The sequence below is a fragment of the Stenella coeruleoalba genome (assembly GCF_951394435.1).
Source record: "Stenella coeruleoalba genome assembly, chromosome: 5".
In the NCBI taxonomy this organism is placed as follows: domain Eukaryota; kingdom Metazoa; phylum Chordata; class Mammalia; order Artiodactyla; family Delphinidae; genus Stenella; species Stenella coeruleoalba.
The window spans coordinates 89,365,378-89,386,962 of record NC_137150.1 but is presented as its reverse complement, the minus strand read 5'-3'; the positions used below and the strand labels follow the sequence as shown (position 1 = coordinate 89,386,962).

The following is a 21,585-nucleotide window of genomic DNA, read 5'->3' as shown; positions in this document are numbered from 1 at the left end:
TTTTAATTAAACCATTTGTCAGAAATCATGTTTTGTCAATTCAAAGAAAGTATTCTACGTCACTGTATTTTTAAAGGCAGGAATTATTTTTATATTAAGTTAAAAATTAAGCCTGAAAGCTTAAAATAATACTTGAGGCGTAAATCATTGGGTAATTAATGTATTTATGCATTTATTCATTCTGTAAACAATTGACTGTATAAAGTGCGCTAAACCTGCCAGTCAGGGAACCGGCTGGGAAGGAACTGTCTAATCAAGGAAATGTACTAAGTAGATCGTGCATATGGAATTCACCGCACAAATTAGAGGCACCATGCAGTTGTGGTAAAGAGTGAAGCCAGGCTGTCTGCTTACAAATCCTAGCTCTGCCTTTTACTATGGGATCACAGGCAAATTCTCACTGCTTCAGTCTCTTCATAAAGTAAAATTTGACTAACAGTAGTATCTGTTTCATAAAGTTGTTCCTTCAGTAAATAATTAGAGCCTAGAATGTGCTAGGCAGTGGTCTAGGCACCAGATTCAGTGAATAACGTAAAAATCCTATTGTCATAGAACAAAAATCCTACCATTACCTTCTGATAGGGGGAAGAAAAACAAATAACAAGCACAGTAAAGAAAGCGAGATGGAGAAAAAAGATAGAGAATTATTCTTCTAGAGTTATGGTTAACAGGAAGGGAAATGGGAGGTCAGGATAGAGAAAACAACATTGGAGGAAATATCAGTACTACAAGGAGTTGAAAAAGAGACCTATGCTCTCTAAGGGGAAAGATTTCTAGATAGAATAGCAAGGGCAAAGGCCTTGAAATGGGAGCCTGAGAATGTGTGTAAGGAACAGCAAGGACACCACTATGGCTGGAGTAGAGAGCAAGTGTGAGAGTAGTAGAGATGAAATCATGTCAAGTTATTATAAAATGAGTTAACCAACGAAGAATTTAGAACAGTTGCCTGGCGTAGTTATGTTCTCAGCAAGTATTAGTTACATCTTAGTTCCTTGGCAAATACAGTGATAGTAGTTTGGCAGTGTCAGATTTTTCACTAATAATGACAAATGTATCATGATTATCCCCATTTTGACCTGAGGGAAAGGGTCAAAGCTGTTTGCTGTAAGTGCCATCTTTCTTCGAAATCTTGCGTTTTAACTTGAGCAGTCACAAATTTTGCATCTCTTCCGTATTTATTTTAATGTAAAATAAGGTCTTTCTCAAAAAATCTTCACCAAAAATTGATGTAAATTTAGTAGGATATACCACTTGTGGTAGCGGTGAGAAGTATCTTTTGTTGGAGATACTTGCGTATCCTAATATGAGAAACAGAGCCATGTTTTAAGACACAAAAAGATGGGAAAGGAGGAGAAGGAGACGAAGCTGGGTCCAAATGACTGAAGGCTTTATTAACTTTGAGCTTGGACTCCATCCTGAATTCAGTGGTGATCTCTGGTTTTAAACTGGGGCCTAATCTAGCTAGGTTTGTGTTTTAGATTGATTACCCTGGTAGCTAGACAGGCTATGATTCTGAGGAGGATAAGACCAGAAGTAGGGAGAGTATTTAATATACTGGAATCTTTCCAAAGGATAGCTGAGATAATTGAAGTGGAGAGCAAAAAGATGACAAATTTGAGAAATATATATGAGGTGGAATAGGCAGGACTTAGTGACTGATTTCAAATGTGAAGAGTGAGGAGAGGGATGAAACTAGAAGGGATTCCAAGTTTCTAGGTTGGGTGATAGAGAAGATATAGAAACTGCTGAGGTAGTCAATATTAAGTATTCAGGTTGTATTTTATGTTCAATGAAATTTAATATAGCTTATCATATAGTCTTGTACCATTTTCATTAAATTTATTCCTGGGTATTATATAATTTTTGTTACTGTGAGTGGGTTCTCTTTTTCTCCTATAAATTTTTTATTTGTTATTGCTACTGTTAAAAGAGAAACTGATTTTTGGTACATCTTTTATCCAGCCTACTGACTAAAATTCCTCATTGATTCAGTTTTGCTTCCTCTCTTAGATTTTCTAGCTATATATCATCTGCAAATAATAATTTCATCCCTTCCAATATTTGTTCTTATACTTTATTTCATTAGTGTAATCTTTAAAGTATGGAATAATCATAATGATATTGAACATCGTAGTCTTATTACTTAATTGAATGGGAATGACCAGTATTTTAACACTTAGTATAATTTGTGCTATTGGCGTGAGATAAATATTCTTTAAAATGTTTTGGCGATTGCCCTTTATACCAGTTTTATTTAAAGATTTGCTGAAATGTCTGCTAGAAAAATTATTAAATGTTTATATATCTTATTTTTTCCTTTAAAATGATAATGCAGTGGATTATATTGATTTTATTTTTAGGATAATAATAGCTAACACATATTGAGCATTTGCCATGTGCCAAGCACTGTTCTAAGAACTTAACTGTTTAATCTTTATAATGTCATGCTTTAGGTACTATTATGATCTTCATTTTACAGACGGAAAAAAATGAGAGCGAGGTGAAGTAATTTACCCAAGGTCACACAAGAAGTAGTAGCAAACCTTATATTTGCTATGCTGCAGATATTTTATTCAGGATTTTATATTTATGTTTGGGAGAATTTAAAATAAATTTTCTTTATTCACTCTTTTGGAATTTGGATTGTATGTTACTTTTGAAAAATGAATTGGAAATTTTCCATCTTTTTTTCTATGCTATAGAATAATGAGAATCAAATAGAATCATTTGATCCTTGTAGATTACGTACAACTGGCCTATAAAATCAAGCTTGATAGCTTACTTCATGGTAGATCTTTAGAAAATATTTGAATTTGTAATATGGTTATTGATCTGATAATTTTTTCTATCTTCTTGTGTTAGCTTTGGAAATAAAAATTTTTAACATACCAACTATTTCTCTAAATTTGAAAATTTATTGATGTAAAGTTACATCAGTATACAATAATTCTCTTAATCTCTTCTTTGTAGATTTGAATTTCCATTTTCATTATAATGTTATCTGTTTTCTTAGTGGGGCTTTCCAGGGGTTTGTCTATTTTATTCAGCTTTTCAAGAAGCAACTTTGGTTTTATTAAATTTTTTTTTCTTCAGAATCACTAATTTTACTTTTATCTTGAAAAATTTCATCCATATAAATATATTTTTCTTTTATTTGTTCCTTTTATAATTTTTTAAAAGTTGAAGACTTAGTATATTTCCGTACTATATTTTTTATTAAAGATTGTTCATACCAGAAAAATTTAAAAAGACAGTAGCTAAAGAGAGCATCCACATTGTAGTTAAAAAAAGTTTAATTATTTTAATCATTCTGGTAAATATTTTTAAAATGCTAATATTCATTCATTTATCAAATATTCACTGAATGCTAGTTATTTTTCAAAGGTCTTAGAGTCTGTTGGGAAAGTAGCAAACCAGAATAAGTGCTTTTCAAGAGAAATAGAATGCTGTAGGAACACATATTTTTTAAGGCAAAATATTAAGTATCCAATTCCTTCATCAAGGAGTGGCATGAAATCCCTCTTCTTTGTACATTTTTATTCCTGTCTGTTCTTTGTATTTGATGTAGGTATTTTTCCTAATTTATAGTTCAGGAAACACATTTAAGGGAGTTAAGCAAAATTTGCTTAGGAGCTTACAACTCAAGGGCTGGGAAGCTCCTTTATTTCTTCTGGAAAAACTTTAAAAGAGCATATCTTCAATGCTGAATAGTAAAATGGAATTTTTTAATGTCTCATTACCAGGTTTTAAGTCATATTAGATAAATCATACTGTATGATTCATGAACTGTATGTATCATGAACTGTATGTGTTATGAACTGTATTTTTGATGAATGTGCAGAGTTTGTAGAATACTGAATATTGTACTAAGGGAATTGTATCAGAGGTGTGAACACAGAGCTGACTGTTAATTCATTTACCCACCATATATTTAATGCTAGCTTGAGTGGCATGTACCTTTCTAGGTTCTGGGGGTACAGCAGTGAATCAAATAGACAAAAAATGTCTACCCAAGTAGAGCTTTTATTTTAATGGGAGATATAGCAAAAAAAAAAAAAGAGATATAAGTAAAATATATTAACGTTAGTAATAAGTGCAGTATAGGAAAAAACAGGGAAGGGGGATAGGAAATATCAGAGTCAGGATGGAGAATTGCAATTTTAGTTAGGGTGGAGTATTGATCAGTATTTGCTGCATAACAAATCACCTCAAAACTCAGTGGTTAAAACCATGAACATTTATTTCTTGGTCTGTGGGTTGAGTGCAGTTAGTCTGATCAAGGCATGACTTGGCTGGGTAGCTCTGCTTTAGCTGTTTTGTGGGGTAGGGGAGATATCTTGAGCTCAATTTCAGTTATGACAAGGTGTCTACTAGACATCTGGGAGCTATTGATTGGGCTGTTGAATATATTATTTGTAGTTAAGGGAGAGGTCAAGGCCAGAGATAAAAATTTAAAGCCTGGAGACTAAATGATATAGGGTGAGTAGGATAGAAAAGACTGAACCCCAAAGTACTTAAGTATTTAGAGGTTGGAGAGATGTGAAGAACCAATAAAAAATACTGAGAAGTAGTTGCCGGAGGACAGGCGACCTATCTTGACCCCATGGTTGTCTATAGGGATCCATCTTAGCTGCAGTATCTGGGCTGCTTTGACTTCTAAAAAAAGACTCTAGGTCAACAAAGAAGGAAGTCTTAATCTACATACAGGTTCACTCTTCTGCCTTCAGAGGCCTTGAACTATGCAGAAGGATGGGTGGCTTCATTCTTTAAATTAATATTGCATGCTTAAAGTACGCCAGGTACTAGGCACTGGGGATGTAGCAAGGGATTTAGAAAAAGAAAAAAATTTTTCCTGACTTTGGGAATTCCATGCTAGTGAGGGCATGAGGCCAAATCTAAAACTAAGAGCTTATTCAATAGGCATAAACAGCAGAACGGAAATTCCATTGGCCCAGGTTCCAAAGATTCAAGGCAAAGAGATCAGTGATAGAAAATTGGCAGAGGTCTAGGCATGGGGTCATTTGGATACTGTGTCCCCACTATGGTTAAAACAATTCAGATATGTACTAATATTAAATTGATTTTACCCTTTATACAGAGCCAGGAAACAGTCTGCACAGTTAATGTCAACTCTGAATTTTCAGAAATGTTAACCTTCATCACAAAGCCAGAAAACCTAAATAAACCAAAATTATTCTCCCTTTGTAATTATTCTTCTTCCTGTTTTCTCTCCCAACTATCAAGTATTATGATTAAGCTAATTTGCCAAACCATGAAATTAACTTTCTTACTTTTCAGACAGTTCATGATTTTTTAATGTACATTTCACAGACTTCAACTCTAGATTAAGAATACAAGGTTTGGATAATTTGGGTAAATGTTTTATCCCGCATTTTCACATCTAATTTCATAGCCCCAAATCAGAAGTTTTCCTTTTAAAAAAAAAAGGTACTATCCATTGTTTCTGAATCTAATTTTACAGATAAGTAAAGATGAAAATGACATACTTTTGTTTTAAGTTAAGGTATGGTAATCATTTTTAATTATAACTAGTATTTGTTGAAAGCCTCCTTTGTGCAGAGCAGGGCCCTTTGCATATCTCATTTAAAAATTTCTAGTCTTTTAGGAAATAGATATTATCAAGTTCATGAAATGGGTATATATCTGTTTCCTGAATTAAAATGTGAAGTCATTTTCTGACACAGGGCTGTCCAAAGTAGAATATGCACACCTGAGATATGTGAAACTGACTGTTAGGGTGTGGGAACAAATATTAGAACTTTACTTTTTGCTTTTTTTTTTTTTTTTTTTTGCGGTACACTGGCCCCTCACTGCTGTGGCCTCTCCCGTTGTGGAGCATAGGCTCCGGACTCGCAGGCTCAGCGGCCATGGTTCACGGGCCCAGCCGCTCCGCGGCATGTGGGATCTTCCCGGACCCGGGCACGAATGCGTGTCCCCTACATCGGCAGGTGGACTCTAAACCACTGTGCCACCAGGGAAGCCCCTTTTTGCTTATTTTAATCTCATTTTTTAAATTTTATATTATAGTAGTACCTACAATAGCATGAATAGCATAAATGAATTGCTAGTCATATATTTTCAGTGTATTCATATATCTTCAGAATTTACTGCTTTAGAAGTATGTGATCAAAAAAATTGGGGACTTCTCCAAAATCTTTAACCTTGACAGAGAATCAAGTTGGATTCGGGTAGGGTCGTTGGTGGTGGGAGAGTCAAGTACATATTGTATTCTCCATTCCATTCTTGATTATCATCTCCACGTGTCATGTCTTTACATTCTGTCTTGTTTCCTTTCTTTCCCATTATTGTCTAACAACTGTTATGACAACATAATATTTTTAAATTGCTGAAAATATTCCACTTTTGGAGAATTTGCTTAGGGGTAACATACGGTCCTTCTAACAGTCCAAGCTACATTTTTGAACAGCATGGTTTTGGCAGTGCTATCTGTAAATAACCTGAAACTGATGGGTAGTTTAATATTTGGAATTTTTTTTCAGGTAAATTCTAACCTGTGCATATTTTTGTAGGTACAGTACATTCCATATATTTTTAACAAATTAATGTATATATTCTGTAGGTTTGCTTGTGTAAGTCCAGGAATAGTGACTGAATAGATCTGAAGAGAATCAAATACCTGCTTCAGACAAGATGCTAATTTTGGCAAGGATGTTCCCTATATTGGCAGATTTATAAATATGGGGCATTGGGTATGCATTGCAAGTTTCTTGCTTCCTGGTATAAACTGCCAGATAATGCTAACAATGATCTTTGCTAAATGGCAAGAGCTGAGATGGACAGTGAGTACCCTGATATTTTGGGGCAGAAAATATGTTTGGTTTCTGATAACTTTTGCAAAGATTTTCCAACCATTGTCTCTCAGTCCTGGAGTTTGCGTAAGCAAACTATGTATTTTTTCCTTGTGGGAAAATAGTGTTTTGGCCTCCTTTGCCTAGGTATGTTCATTTTGAGGCCTTGCCAAGAACCTAAACAAATACAAAATGGAAGAAATTAATGGAAAATTAGAAAATGAAATAATCAGTATATTTCGCCTATTCTTCACACAGCTGATAAACTAATGGTACAACCTCAACCTGTTATTCTTTGAGTTTAACCTGATGGCCCTAGCCCTTCTTGTTTACCTGCATCTATCTAACGTGTGAGAAATAGACTTTGAGAGTGCTAGAGCCATAGAACACCTGCTTTACTCCTTTCAAAGCCACCGAGAATGGCTGTTGCTGCTTGGCTAGCAGATATAGTCAGATGAGTAATGGTTAAAAGTTTGGTTTTAAGGAACTCCCATCAAAATGTCTTGAGTTATTCCTAGAAAATGTCCTCTTCATATTTTTTTCAGCCTTGAACTGGTTACTGTACTTCTCATATGTAGCTAAAACATCTCACATCTCAACTTTAAGGAGTGTTTTGGAATTCTTTTGGTAAAATCTAGCAGAAGCGATAACTAGCATTATCAGGGTTTTCTTTATTAACAGACCCATGAACTTCTGGAGTACATTTAATTCAGTGCTGAAATAGTAAATTCAGCTTTTAAAATAGATTTTAAAATTTTACCAAGTTGCATGTTCAAGATTGTTTATTGCAACTTTGTTTATCATAGCAAAAAAAAAAGCAAACCCACAAACACACACAAACTGGATACAATGTATTTATCAATAGTGGTCTGGTAAAATGATAAATTTTTAACAACGGCATATTATGCAGTTTAAAGAATGTGGCAGATGAATATGTGCTGATGTGAAAAATGCAAAGTGCTGAACATATGCAAACTAAGCTGCCATTTGTACCATATGGGATATATTTGAAAAAATTTTTTGTCCCAATTCTTAAAGTCTCATTATTACCATTCCTTTTCATACAATAGCTTTTCTCTAAGGTAGAGAATTGTAAGAAAAGTGAACTAATTTCACCACAAATTTAAACAAAATTAAATCAAGATGATGATAGGAACACTTACATAGTCCTTACTATGTGCCAGGTACTGTTCAATTACATGTTTTAAACATTTACTCTTCACAACAACCCTGTGAAGCATGGATAATCTTTATCCACATTTTTCAGATGAGGAAACTGAGATGTTAATTCCACACAAGGTTGCATGGCAAGTATGTGTCGAAGCTGACTTACATACCCTTGCAGACTGGCTCCAATGTCTCTGTGCTCTTAACTACCAATTCTATATGCATCCTCTCAACTTACTTTTGACATTGATGGAAACTAAATGAGATACTTTGTCATTTTTCTTTCTTGTAGACAAATGATTTGTTGTGTTTATATAATACATGATACCTAATAACAGGATGGTCCTATTTTTATTGCTGAAAACAATCTATGTTCTTTTAATTAACCTTTCATTTTAACTCGTTCATTTAGGTAGGTAGTTCTCAACTGTGGAGAGTTTTGTGCCCTAGAGGACATTTGGCAGCGTTCGGAGACATTTTTGCTTGTCACAGTGGGGCTGAGAGATGGGAGATAGTTGCTACTGTCATCTACTGGATAGCTAGGGATGTTGCTAAACATCCTAAAAATGCATAGGATAACTTTGCGTAACCAAGATTTATCCAGCCCAAATGTCAATAGTGCCAAGAAACCCTGATTTAGTTGGCATAAGGAAAGTTCTCTATAATTGGACTCCTGTCCTGAAAAATACCAAGTATATTATTTTGTTTTCAAGCTAGTAGCACTGAGAAAAGCAAACTTTATTTTTACTGTTTTTTACACTGATACTTTTCACTTTTCCCACCTGGCATTGTGTGATATGTAAGTGCCAGAGCTGACAAGGGTAGCAAATTCATGGGACCATGGAACATCACCCACACATTGAAATGTAACCTTGTTGGCCAATTAGAGCCTCTAACTTGGTCAGGTGACTTAAGATGATCATTTGAGTGGATTTAAAGGCAATGTACTTATATAATATACAGTTTAGGGAGGTGACAGGAGTGCTACAAGGTAAATGTTTAAATGAATGATTGAAAAATTATAAACAAGAGCTGTGCCTACTTTGATGTGAATATGCACAGCTTTAAAAGTAGGGAAAGAAAAGCCTTTACAATTTAAAAAAAGCTTGTTATAATTTCATTAGGTAAGAGGAAAAGTGGTAACTGGAAGCTCAGAGGGAGCAGTAAGAAAGGTATTTTACTGTTTCAAGAAATGGATGGCAGTACCTTATTTTCCAACCAGTAAAACAGCCTGCAGATAAAATCATTTTGGTTGGTGGATAAAGGTGTGCTGTAAATTGACACTGAACTTTAACTTGCCCTGTGATCAACCAGCCAGAACCTGAATAGTTCCTGCGGAAGAGCTGTTTCTCAATTCCAGGAAGGCAGAGTAAATGTAAAGTTTCCTGCTGACAGGGAAAGTCTATTGAAACGAATACACCAGGGGAAACTGGATTCACCATTTCTCCCATGTTAACACTGATTTTAAAGGTTTCCTTCAGCCTCTTCTAGAATGGTAAGGGCTTCGGATTATTTCAGAAATACAGTGGTAACGTTTCAGGCTGGCTACTTCCTTCCTGTTGCTAGGCACTTACACCTTCATTCCCAGCAGAGGCTGTAAAGTGCTACTGCTGCCACTGTTGCCGGTAGGGCTTGCCACACATATCAGCTCAGTTTCTGGGAAATGATGGGATTGATGATCCTCCTCTGGAAAACCTTTCATCACAGAGATTCACATCAGGTTGTATTTTAAAGCAGGCTGAAAAAGAAAGCCATTAGCCTTTCTTAACTCTTAATTCAGGATCCAAATAGCTTCTGATTTATTGATTAATTTTATATCTTTTTCTTTTTCAAGCTGAACACTGAATAGCTTAGCATAGGCCTTCCATCCTCTCTGCCTTGTTGCCAGAGGATTTTCCTCCTTTCTCTTCAGCCTCACTGTGATCTGTGCAAACAGCTACTAACTGAAGGAGAGCTTATTAGAAGGGGAATTATCCATGTCTGAGCTTTTAAATTCTGAAAATGAGAGGATTGTTTTGTCTGGAAAAGGCACACGTTTGTATGCTCTGGCTATGAAATAATGCCTGTTACTTTGTATTAAAATAACCAGGGAGGTTAAGGAAACCATAAAAGAAAAAGTTTGATCACAGTCCTACAGTTCTCAAAGCCATGCCCTTTTCTATACAGCTTTATTAAAGAAATGAAGCAGATCTGATTAGTGTGAAAGAATAACAAGGTTTGTCCAACCTCTCTCTGCTTCATTATGGGCTCTAGGTTGTATATTTCAACAGTATTTGAATAGAGAATGCAAATTTTAATAGGCATATGACTTTGTATACTGAGTTTTTAAAATAAGACTAAAAGTACAAAATAATGTACAGAACTAGATTCTGAATAGGTGAATTATATTCATACTGACAGCAAGAAGTGTTTTATTAGGGATGGGCAAGAAACTAAGAGGTGTTAGAAAGCTCCATTTTAAATGAGGGAATTTAGTGTGAGTCTGTGTGTGTGAATCTTTCCACTTGTGTTTTGATTAAGAAGTATCAGCTAACATTGAATTGTTGCAGAATTACCCTTGTTTCTCCAGCCTTTCTGTGTAACTGAGAGCTGATGTGAGTCAAATACAGAAAATAGCTAGTATCATGATTAGGAATACTTGTTTTTCAGATGATCCCCTCAGAACTTCTTTTAGCCCTTACACCAGGAACTGAGTTGTCCCCTCCCCATAAGTTTGTTAATGATAGGATACTCAACCCTAAAGGCTTAGGATGGTTCAGGTCCTACAGTTCTTTCTTCCCCTCTATGTGTTTTTGGCTTTTTCTGACTTTTTGGGAGACTCGGCCTCATTTAAAACAATGTTCCTTTGAGTAAATACAATCTGAATTCTTAACAGGTGACTTACAGATGATCTTGTGGAATATATTTTCTTGATTTAAGAATTACCTCTGCTGAATTGCCTTTTAGTAATGGGCCTCCAAAAGCTCTTATCAATCTAATTTATGGTTGTATATTAATATGCTGTTAGAGAAACTGGCTACCCAGTTACTGAAATAAATAAGCAGTCTAGAGGCAACAAATGAGAAACTTTATCCAGTCTTGTGCTTGGCAGCAAGGCACTCTAGGTCTGTTTTATTTATGCTGTTGCTGCCACTTTCTTTTCTTTTTTCTCCTCATTTCTTTCTTTGCCCCAGAGCACCAAGCAATAGTTTTACCTACTTTCACTCTAACACTTCCTGGGCTTATGTACAGTGGGATCAGAAAGGGAAGTCAGTCTAACAGAGGGCAATGGAGTTTGGAGGCTTGAACTCTCAGCAAAAGAGATCAAATGGAACTAATTTTAGAAGAATTGGTCTTGGGGTAGTTAAATAGAGAGCAATATAAATAAATAGATATGCTAATAATACACTATTCCTCTTTGTTTTCATTTATTTTGCCTCAGTATTTTTTTTTTTCCTTCAGGAAATATCCACAACATCCATTGATATCTGAACTAGAAAATATGCAAGAGTTCTTTACATCCCGGAAAAGTAGCTAAATGTTATTTTTAGACTAAAAGAAAATAAAACAATGAGTGCTATCAAGATTGTGTTAAAGAGAAACTTCTTATACCTCTGGGAAATACATTATTACAAACCATTTGGGAAGCCATTTAGCAATATGCACCTAGAGGCCTAAAATATTTGTGTCTTTTGACCTAGGAATTCTATTTCTGATAATTTACTGTAAGGAATTAATCATAAATATAGAAAAGCCTTCATAGGCAGTGCAGTTTATCACAATACTAATTTATAATGAAAAAAATGTGAAACAATCTTAATGTCCAACTGTAAGGAAATGGGCAAGGAAACCCCAGTCAACCAGTTGTTATGTAGCCATTGAGAATGTTTACTAGGAGTATAAAATAACATGAAAGATGATTTTGATATAGTGTTCAGTGGTGAAAAATGTAATGCTGAGTATTCCCTATTCAATATGATTACAAATTGGTAAGATATATCTATGCTTGGAAAATATTAAGTATATTAAAATATAGGTAGTGATTTATGTTTAGATGATGAAACTGTGATTTTTGTTTTATAGCAGTTTCAAAATTTTCTTTAATGATTATGTACTATTTAGATAGTGGGAAGAAAGAATGAAATCCTTCTACCTTCCCACTAAAAGTATTACTTTCCTTACAGCTTTAAACAGCAGTCGTAAAAGTCAGTCTGCAAGCTTTGGAATAAAACTTGCAAGAGAATATTGTGCAGCATGGATTCTCTACCAGAAGAATTTTTTGTGAGGTAAGGGATGGGTTGACAAAAAACCAACTGCAGTTGTTGCATTTTGAAGACACGACATTGGTCTTTTTCACATAACTTTGGGAAGCTAGTGTGAATGAGATACCCTTACGTTTCAAGACAATTTAGCAATTTTGATTAGTGGGGGATGTAAACTGGGTAAAATCTAATTTTAGAAAATTTCTCTAAGGACCACACCCTGGTAAATAGCTAAGAATTGAAAGATGAACCATAGCTTGCCACACCTGGGCCATTCTCAACAAAGTAATGTTTTATTTATCATTTAACAAGCACTTACATAGACTTACCAACATTAACTTATATAAACTTCATAACAACTCAGTGAGGTGGATACTATTATTATTCCCATTTTATAGAAGGTAACCTAAGCGTAACATAGAAGACTACTGAGTGGTTCAACTGGGCGTAGGCTAAATGTCAATCTGTCCCCTCAAATTAGGGAAAGTTCAGCTTGCTTGTACCTCTCCCATATAATACTAAAGAGCAGGTTAGTATTGGAGATCTCCTTGCCACCTTTCACTGTCTCATATAATAAGCAATGTGTTGTTTTACAAGTATTTACTTACCTCCATTGTACTTAGGGAATAAAGACTAAGACAAAATGTATGTACTGAGAGAGAATTATAACATAGTAGGAAGATATATAAAAAGTTATTTTATCTTTAGGCAAAATGCATGCCTAAGTGTTATAGTAGAAATGCTGTGGCTATATATAGAAAGGAACAATAATTATTGAATGGGGTTCAGTGGGTTTCCACAAGGTGACATTTGAACTGAACTTTAAAGGATAAAGGTGGCTTTTGATGGGTGTCGAAACAGAGCAGATGGGAGGTCATTTGGCTGAGGAAACAGCAAGAAAAAGTATTTAAATTCTTGGGGAGGATTTTGACTCCTGGTAAGGAGTTTAGCTTTATTTTGTACAGAGCCATTGACATTTGAAGAAGAGAAATGAAATTTTACACTGTATTGTGGGAAGACTACCTCTGTTGATAGTGGGAAGGATGACAAGATATGACAATTGTAATAGCTCAGGAAGTAGTTAATGAAGGCTTGTATGATAGGAATAGTAAATAGTAAGAGAGGAAGGATTTACAGAACTAGAATCAACAGAATTCTTTGACTACTTAAATGTGAGAAAAGGGGCAAAAGAGTAGTAGAGTTGGTTTGAAAGTTTCTAATGACCAGAAGGAAATATGTAACATTAGCTAATATGAGGATCACAAAAGGAGACAGGTTTAATGTGTGTTGAGAAAGTAAGAGAGGACAGATAATGAGTTCAGCTTTGGACATAAGCCAGACTGAGGTGTCGCTAATTTATTCTTATGGAGATTGTCGAGTAGGTGGAAGGAAATGTGTAGCTGTAGCATCAAAGAATGATTAAGTCTGCAGAAATAGATTTGTGAATCATTAGAATGGGGTGCTATTTGAGTTCATGGAAGTTTGCTCATTTATTTGTTTTTATATTTATTCATTCAATAACTATTTGAGTGCCTACTTTATGTCAAATATTGGGCTAGAGACTTGAAGGTAAGGTAGTTCAATAAGAAGGACCTGAATCCTATCTAGGAGTGTTTACTCATGGGCATAAATGAGATTAATTTAAGTAGAAAATGTACTAAGAAAAAAGAGGGCTAAAAATGGAACATTACTGTATACTATATATATTCAATATTTCAGGTATATTGTTATACCAAAATTTCAGCTTCTCCCAGCAGCAGAATAAAGTACACAGGTGGTAAAAGTAGCAGAATAGCAAAAGAAAAATACTAGTCTTGCACTTAGTTTTAGCTTTGCTGCTTTCTAGTGTATGACCTCTCTGGGCATTAATTTACCCATCTACAAAATAAAGTAGCCTGCCATATATGACCACTGATGTACCTTCCTGTTCTAATACATGGGGAGCATGGTTTGATAGTGTTAATGTAAGCAGTTCTATATTAAATATTATTAAAATAATAGATGAATAAGGTAAATGAAAGGAAGAGAGATAGCCAGTGGTACAAACTGAGAAGTGGACAGCTGGAGGGGCTAGGAGAAGAACCAATAGCAGCGAAGGATGTGGAGGTTTTCAAGGAGGGGTGGAGTATATGATGGATAATGTTAAGTAATGCAGAAAAGCTAGGTAGATTGAGGAGCTAAGACAAAGCTATTGTAGTAGCAGATACGATTTCATTAGCAACTTTTACTAGAGCAATTTCAGTGTTGGGGAGGCAGTACAGATGAATTAAGTTTTTATATCAAAATTTGTTATGGAACCTATGGAAAATATAGAAGCTCATGTTCCACACGTTTGATTAAGAAGCTCTGAAGTAGAGTTTGGACATCTGGATATTTCCAAAGCTTCACAGGTGATTTTAATATGCATCTGGGACTGAGAACTACTGGGTTAAGGAGTGAATTATCATGAAATGGAGTTAGCAAGTAGAGTATCCATTTTGAGTACCTTTTGTACTCTTAAACATGGAGAGGCTTCAGAATACTGCTGCAGTATTTTTCATTCCTTGATAACACAGTTCCTTGTGTTCCTTTTTGTAGTGGGGCTTAGAAGTGTAGGAAAAAACAGTTAACAGGTTTCTCTTTACCATGATATTTTAAAGAGCACTGAGACTCATACTGTGAAATATTGTTTGTTTGAAACTTTCACTGTGTGGACAATACTGCATTGTTTATGTCTCAGTTTCCCCTGACAAAATCAGCACATAGTAAATGATAAATGATTGTCTGTCAAATGAGTACATAAATATGAAGTAAAATAGGATAATATTTACAAAGTACAATTCTGAATAAGTCAATCAATTGACATAAGTTTCTCACATCAGTTTTATCTCTGCTAGTGTATAAGATTAAGAAAATTATATAAATCATATATGACCCTATGTTATGGTTCTTCTATTATGAATCCTGTGTCATGGTGCTGTATATAGGCAAAAGCAATTTTATAAATGAATTTTTCCATATAGTAAATAATACTGCATATGTTCACATTTCAAGCCCATTTCAAAAGCAAAACTTGTTATTCCTTTTTATAAAAATAGTTAATAATTTCTAAATATGATATTCTGCCTCAATTTAAAAAGCCATTTTGAAAAACTGGACAATTGCAATGCCAGGAAACTGAAAAAAAAAAAAGATGTCTGTAAGATAGATCCTTTCCAGACCTCAATTATTTTCATAAACACACACACACACACACACACACACACACACACACACACACGTACACACACAAATCAAAAATCAACCTTTGCAACCTTTTTTTTCTTTACATTGAGAAACAGTGCTATAAAGTTATTTTTTCCCATTATTTTGGTCTATTGTGTGTTTGTTAAAGATGAAAAATTTTTTACATCAGCTTTGTATTCTCTCTGCCACTATCCAGTAAGGACATGGCATAATTTCTTTTCTTTAACTTGAGTTCCTAAAGAGATATGGCTTCTACCACTATTACCAGTCTTTGGTACATATTGTTTACACTTCTGAAACTTTCGGGCAAAAATTCGCATGTCAGATTCTTTACTATTACAGTTTAATTGTGTTATTTGTAAGGAGATGCTCTGAATATAATGCTTTTTCATTTAAAATAGGGATCTTCCTGTGGAGGAGCAGGCTAAGGAGGAAACCAAGAATAAGGTAGAAAAATCAACGGATCAACTGGTAAGAGACAATGTAGTCAGTTAACTAATGCTTTATGAGAATAGAATGCTAAATCTAATCAATTTAATTATCTGCTAAAAATTTTCCTACCTTAGTGGTCATCACTAAATCTTTCTTTGATAATTGATATTTGTGTCTCAAAGTTATCATTCTAAACACCAATCCTACCTGTCGGTTAAAATTAGTAGATAATTGAATTGACTTGCCCAGAAACATCCCACAATCAATTGTAAGAAATCTCTTATTTGTCTTTTGAAAGCAAAATTCAAACAAAGTGAACACTATACACATAGAAATAAAACATACATAGAGAATTTTATTTAGTAAGACATTTCATTGAGTTCTTTCTGAAGTTAATTCTCGTCTTGTTTTTATCATCTTTACTGTCAGAACCTCCAGTTCTAAATGAATAACTGAATTATACACTAATATAAAGCTTTTATTGCCAGTGACAATATACTTTATGGTAGATTAAAAAATACAGAGGGCTTCCCTGGTGGCGCAGTGGTTGAGAGTCCACCTGCCATTGCAGGGGACACGGGTTCGTGCCCTGGTCTGGGAGGATCCCACATGCTGTAGAGCGGCTGGGCCCATGAGCCATGGCCGCTGAGCCTGCGCGTCCGGACGGGAGAGGCCGCAGCAGTGAGAGGCCCGCGTACCGAAAAAAATACAGACACATGTTTGTGAATACCACATGTATTTATGTTTAGTGAAGGATGGATGAGAGGTATTTGTTAGGTTCTTGTTAGTGTAATTTTTACTTTCCACATAGTTTTATATAATGATTGATGTCCATTTGTTAATAAAGGTTATCCAGTAACTTAGGAGGAGAAAAAATATATAAACGTAAAATAACCATAGTATTCACCTGCATGAGGTTATCACTGTAAAAAATTTTGCAGATGAAATACAATATGTTCAATATGTATACTTGGACCGGGGGATTGGATCCAGAAAAGCCATTTCTAGATACAGATTTCGGAATACAGAGGGAAAGGGGGTGGAAACTTTAACGTTAATTTGGCTTAGATGCTAAATCTATTTTGCAAAAATGGATTGAGCATCAAATATTTTGACAACTAACTTAAAAATTAAAATTGTATTTATAATAAGATTATTTAACAAACAGGAAGCTTATAGTAGTTCCTGTTGAAAAAATTTTATTCATGCCATAATCTTACTTGTGTATCAATTTGGTAATTAGTGTTAGATGATTCTGCAATGACTTTTGATTACAGAATCGACCTTAGTTTGAAATATATGCACTATTGACAATGGTCATTCTTTTTTTTTTTTAAACATCCTTATTGGAGTATAATTACTTTACTATGGTGTGTTAGTTTCTGCTTTAGAACAAAGTGAATTAGCTATACATATATCCCCATATCTCTTCCCTCTTGTGTCTCCCTCCCATCCTCCCTATCCCACCCCTCTAGGTGGTCAGAAAGCACCAAGCTGATCTCCCTGTGCTATGCAGCTGCTTCCCACTAGCTATCTATTTTACATTTGGTAGTGTATATGTGTCCATGTCACTCTCTCACTTTGTCACAGCTTACCCTACCCCCTCCCTGTGTCCTCAAGTCCATTCTCTACGTCTGCATCTTTATACCTGTCCTGCTCTTAAGGCCTTCAGAACCTTTTTTTTTTTCTTTTAGATTCCATGTATATGTGTTAGCATATGGTATTTGTTTTTTTCTTTCTGACTTACTTCACTCTGTATGACAGTCTCTAGGTCCATCCACCTCACTACAAATAACTCAGTTTCATTTATTTTTATGGCTGAGTAATATTCCATTGTGTGTATGTGCCACATCTTCTTTATCCATTCATCTGTTGATGGACACTTAGGTTGTTTCCATGTCCTGGCTATTGTAAGTAGAGCTACAATGAACATTTTGGTACATGACTCTTTTTGTATTATGGTTTTCTCAGGGTATACACCCAGTAGTGGGATTGCTGGGTTGTATGGTAGTTCTATTTTTAGTTTTCTAAGGAAACTCCATACTGTTCTCCATAGTGGCTGTATCAATTTACATTCCCACCAACAGTGTGACAATGGTCATTCTTTATAAAGGTTTGTTTGGTTATTTTTTAGAAGCTTTTTTTTTTTAACTTTTTGAAAAATTTCAAACCTACAGAAAAGTTGCAAAACTACTACAATGAACACTTATATACTCTTTACTGAGATTTAGCAAACTGTTAACATTTCCTACATTTTTGGGTGTAAATATAATGAAGTACCGTAAAATGTAAGATGTGTTTGTTGGGTGTTGTTGGGAATGAAGGAATCTCAATTTAAGACTCAAAACCAGAAGTGGAGAGGAGGAGGAAGAGGAAGAGTAGTAGTCCTGCTGTGGACATTATTGGTTCCTAGTTACTTTCCTGGGTAGTTCCAGGTCTGTTAGAAACCAGGCAGTCACAGTTACCACACACCAGTGACTATTTTGCGTTTTCAGTGACTCTACATGGCCTCTGCAGTAATAACCTTTCTGTTCTCAAATACAGAGGTCAGTGGCTACATATTCATATTCCCAAAGTTTCAGCAGGGTGTAAGGACTGTGGTATCTTGTTAAGGTTTGAAGGAAGGCCATCATCCATCTGTTCCAGGATCTTTATTCATTTCTATTGCCCATTCGTTCCTCACAATTAATGTTAATAGAAAATCCAGCAAGACTTGACTATATAGCTATCAGTTAACCATTAACTACAGCTTTATTAAGTCTGTAGGATCAGTTCCTGAAGTCCCAAGATTATTACTATTTATTCGGCTCTGATTGGATTGAGATTATATGTAGAATCATTATATTATACTAATTTATTTATAATTTAAAGTATTATAACTATTCATTTTCAAATTGCTGTGTTTAGTAGCTGAAACATTAGTCACATAACGTAAAAAGCACTGTTGGATATAGTTTTCATATTATTTTGTAGAATAATCTATTTAATATTTTAAACTTAGCATTTTTTATGCCTTAAATGGACCAGTTCAGTACATGTTGTGTTTTTCCCAAGGGCAACCATTTTTTAAGGCTTCACTCACATTTAAGCCTAAAATCATTCATGTTTCCCATACCACCACCATCAAAAAAAGACATAATTATTCCCATCTTAGAATCTATGCTTTGTTTATAACTTTTAAATTCATGTATGATGGCCTTCCTTAGATTAAAGCTTCTTGAGTTTTAGTCTTAAACTTTCAGCTATGTTGTAAGTTCCTTGAGAGCAGAGAGAATGTCTTATTCTTATTGTAGTCTGTCAGAGTGATCTACATATAGCATGTAAAGGAACTTTTTTAAAAAAAATACTTTAGCTGGTTTTAATATTAGAGTAAATTAGAACATGTATAATTGTGTAAATTTTTAATAATGTCTTCTAGGACAAACAGGAAAAGAACATACCTACTGATCTTGTCCCTGTTAACCTGCTATTAGAAGTGAAGAAGTTATTGAATGCAATTAATACTCTACCAAAAGGTGTGGTTCCTCACATCAAGAAGTTCTTACAAGAAGATTTTTCCTTCCAAACTATGCAGGTAAGATCATAATTTGATATTTGGAGCAGAAGTGTAGGTCTGTGTATATGATACACTGTGTTCTTTTACTCTCACACTACTGCCATACTCACAGCACTTCTGACACTAGATGTGTGGGTTTAGTCCGCAACAGTCAATTCTCCAACGTTACCTGGGTGTCCTATAAATCAATTCAATTCTGACACTGTCTACCTGGAGTTAGCAACTGATTCCACAAGTTAAGGGCCCAATCCAAGACTGCTCCCACTTCAGATGCCAATCACCAGTACTAGGTTGCCCCAGTACTTCTGACTGACTGGCTATACATTGGGGTTCCCATGACCCCTCATGAGTGCAGTAATTTGCCAGAACAGCTTACGGAACTCAGGGAAACACGTTGACCAGTTTATTACATGATAAATGATATGATTGATAAAGGATACAGCTGAACAATCACAGGAAGATATACATAGGGCAAGGAAGGGTCTTAAGTGCAGGAGCTTCTCTTCTTTTGGAGTTGGGGTACACCACTCTCCTGGCATGTGCATATGCAAACTGGAAGTTTTCCAAAGCCCATACTTTTAGAATTTTTGTGGAGATTTCATCATGTAGGCATGATTAATTATTAATTCAGTTTCCAGCCTCTCTTCCCTCTTTGGGGTATGGTGCTGAAATTTCCAAGCTTCTAATCATGGCTTGGTCTTTCTGGTGACCAAGCCTCCATCCAGAAGCCCACTGAGAGTCACCTCATTAGAACAAAAGACACTCCTATCATCCAGGAAATTCCAAGGGTTTTAGGAGCTCTGTGTCTGGAACCAGAGGCAAAGACCAAATATTGGCAGGAACTGGGGACAGATCAATATATGTATTTCTTATTATATATGCATTTCCTATTATTTTACAATGACTCTTTTCTTTTCTTTCTTTCATTCATTCTTTCTTTTTTCCCTCCCTCCCTCCTTTCCTTCCTTCTTTTTCCTTCCTTTTCCTTCCTTCCTTCCTTTTTTCCTTTCTTTCCTTTCTTTCTTTACCATAACAGTGCCACTAAGGTCTTGACATCTCCATCTTATATCTTGTGAAGGGCTTTGGTTTCAGCTTTGACTCTACACTTTTATTAATTAAATAAAGCTGATGCTAGCCTTTCAAGGATAATGATAGGAATGTGGGTTAGTAGCTTATAAGCTGTTGACTATAAGGTCTAGTGTTTATTCTAATAACTCACAACATGCCACTCTGGGAGAGGAAACTGCTTTCAGTTTTCCTAATTTGTAAAATACTGACAGATTTTTCAAAAATGTAAAATATAAAGAAAAATAATAAGACCTTGATTTTTTAATGAGATAAATATTTTAGAGAATATATTGTCAATTTGCATCTTAGAAATAGTTTTTCTAGATAATAAGTTGTGAAACTTTCAACACAAGATGGGTATCAGTTTGTAAATTAATGGAATTTCCCGAAGTTAAAGAAAATGATCTTCTCTTCTTTGTGACAGTTAATTGGGGGGCAGAGACAGAACACCATAGGTGTCCTGAAAAGGCCACATTTACCTTTTCTGTGAAAGAATATATCATTAATTATTTCCATGAAACAAATTAATACTATTATGATTAAAAATATAAAAAACTCTAAAAATATCCAAAGACTTTATATACAGCTATAATCTTAAGTGTGGTAATTTACCACAAGTATGAATTCTGGTTTGAAATTGATGGAATAATGCCACTATTTCCCTCTTATCTTTTGGAAATCACCCAGAAACCACAATAAGAAATAGAAATCAGTAGGCTTTATATATATAAACAATACCAGTTAGAAGGTAAAAATGAAAGAAAAATATTTTTAATAGTAACAGAAAAGATAAAATACCCAGGAAAACACTTAAGAAATATACAAGATATAAACTAGTGTTTCTCACAGTTTTTCCTAAGCCACTTACGTGAGCCTATCTGACCCCCATACTAGTCCTAAAGAATCAAAATCTCTGGGGGGAGGTCTGGGAATGTGCATTTTAGTAAGTACCCCCACACACTGATTTTTTTACACTAAGTTTAGAAATCAATACTTTATATTAAAACAATAAATAAAAATTTCTAAAACTCTATTAAAGGTAAGATACGAAGACCAGAATGGGAAG

The 21,585-nt window shown here is 34.9% G+C and overlaps 1 protein-coding gene across 1 annotated transcript in view; it reads left to right on the top strand.

Moving 5' to 3' along the window:
- DZIP3 (DAZ interacting zinc finger protein 3) overlaps positions 1-21,585 on the top strand; it is a 121,900-nt gene that overhangs the window by 761 nt on the left and 99,554 nt on the right. The window contains exons 2-4 of the mRNA XM_079923415.1: positions 12,161-12,262; positions 15,865-15,934; positions 19,314-19,469. Coding sequence (XP_079779541.1) covers positions 12,231-12,262; positions 15,865-15,934; positions 19,314-19,469 — 258 coding nt within the window. The 5' untranslated portion in view covers positions 12,161-12,230. The remainder of the gene's footprint in view (positions 1-12,160; positions 12,263-15,864; positions 15,935-19,313; positions 19,470-21,585) is intronic.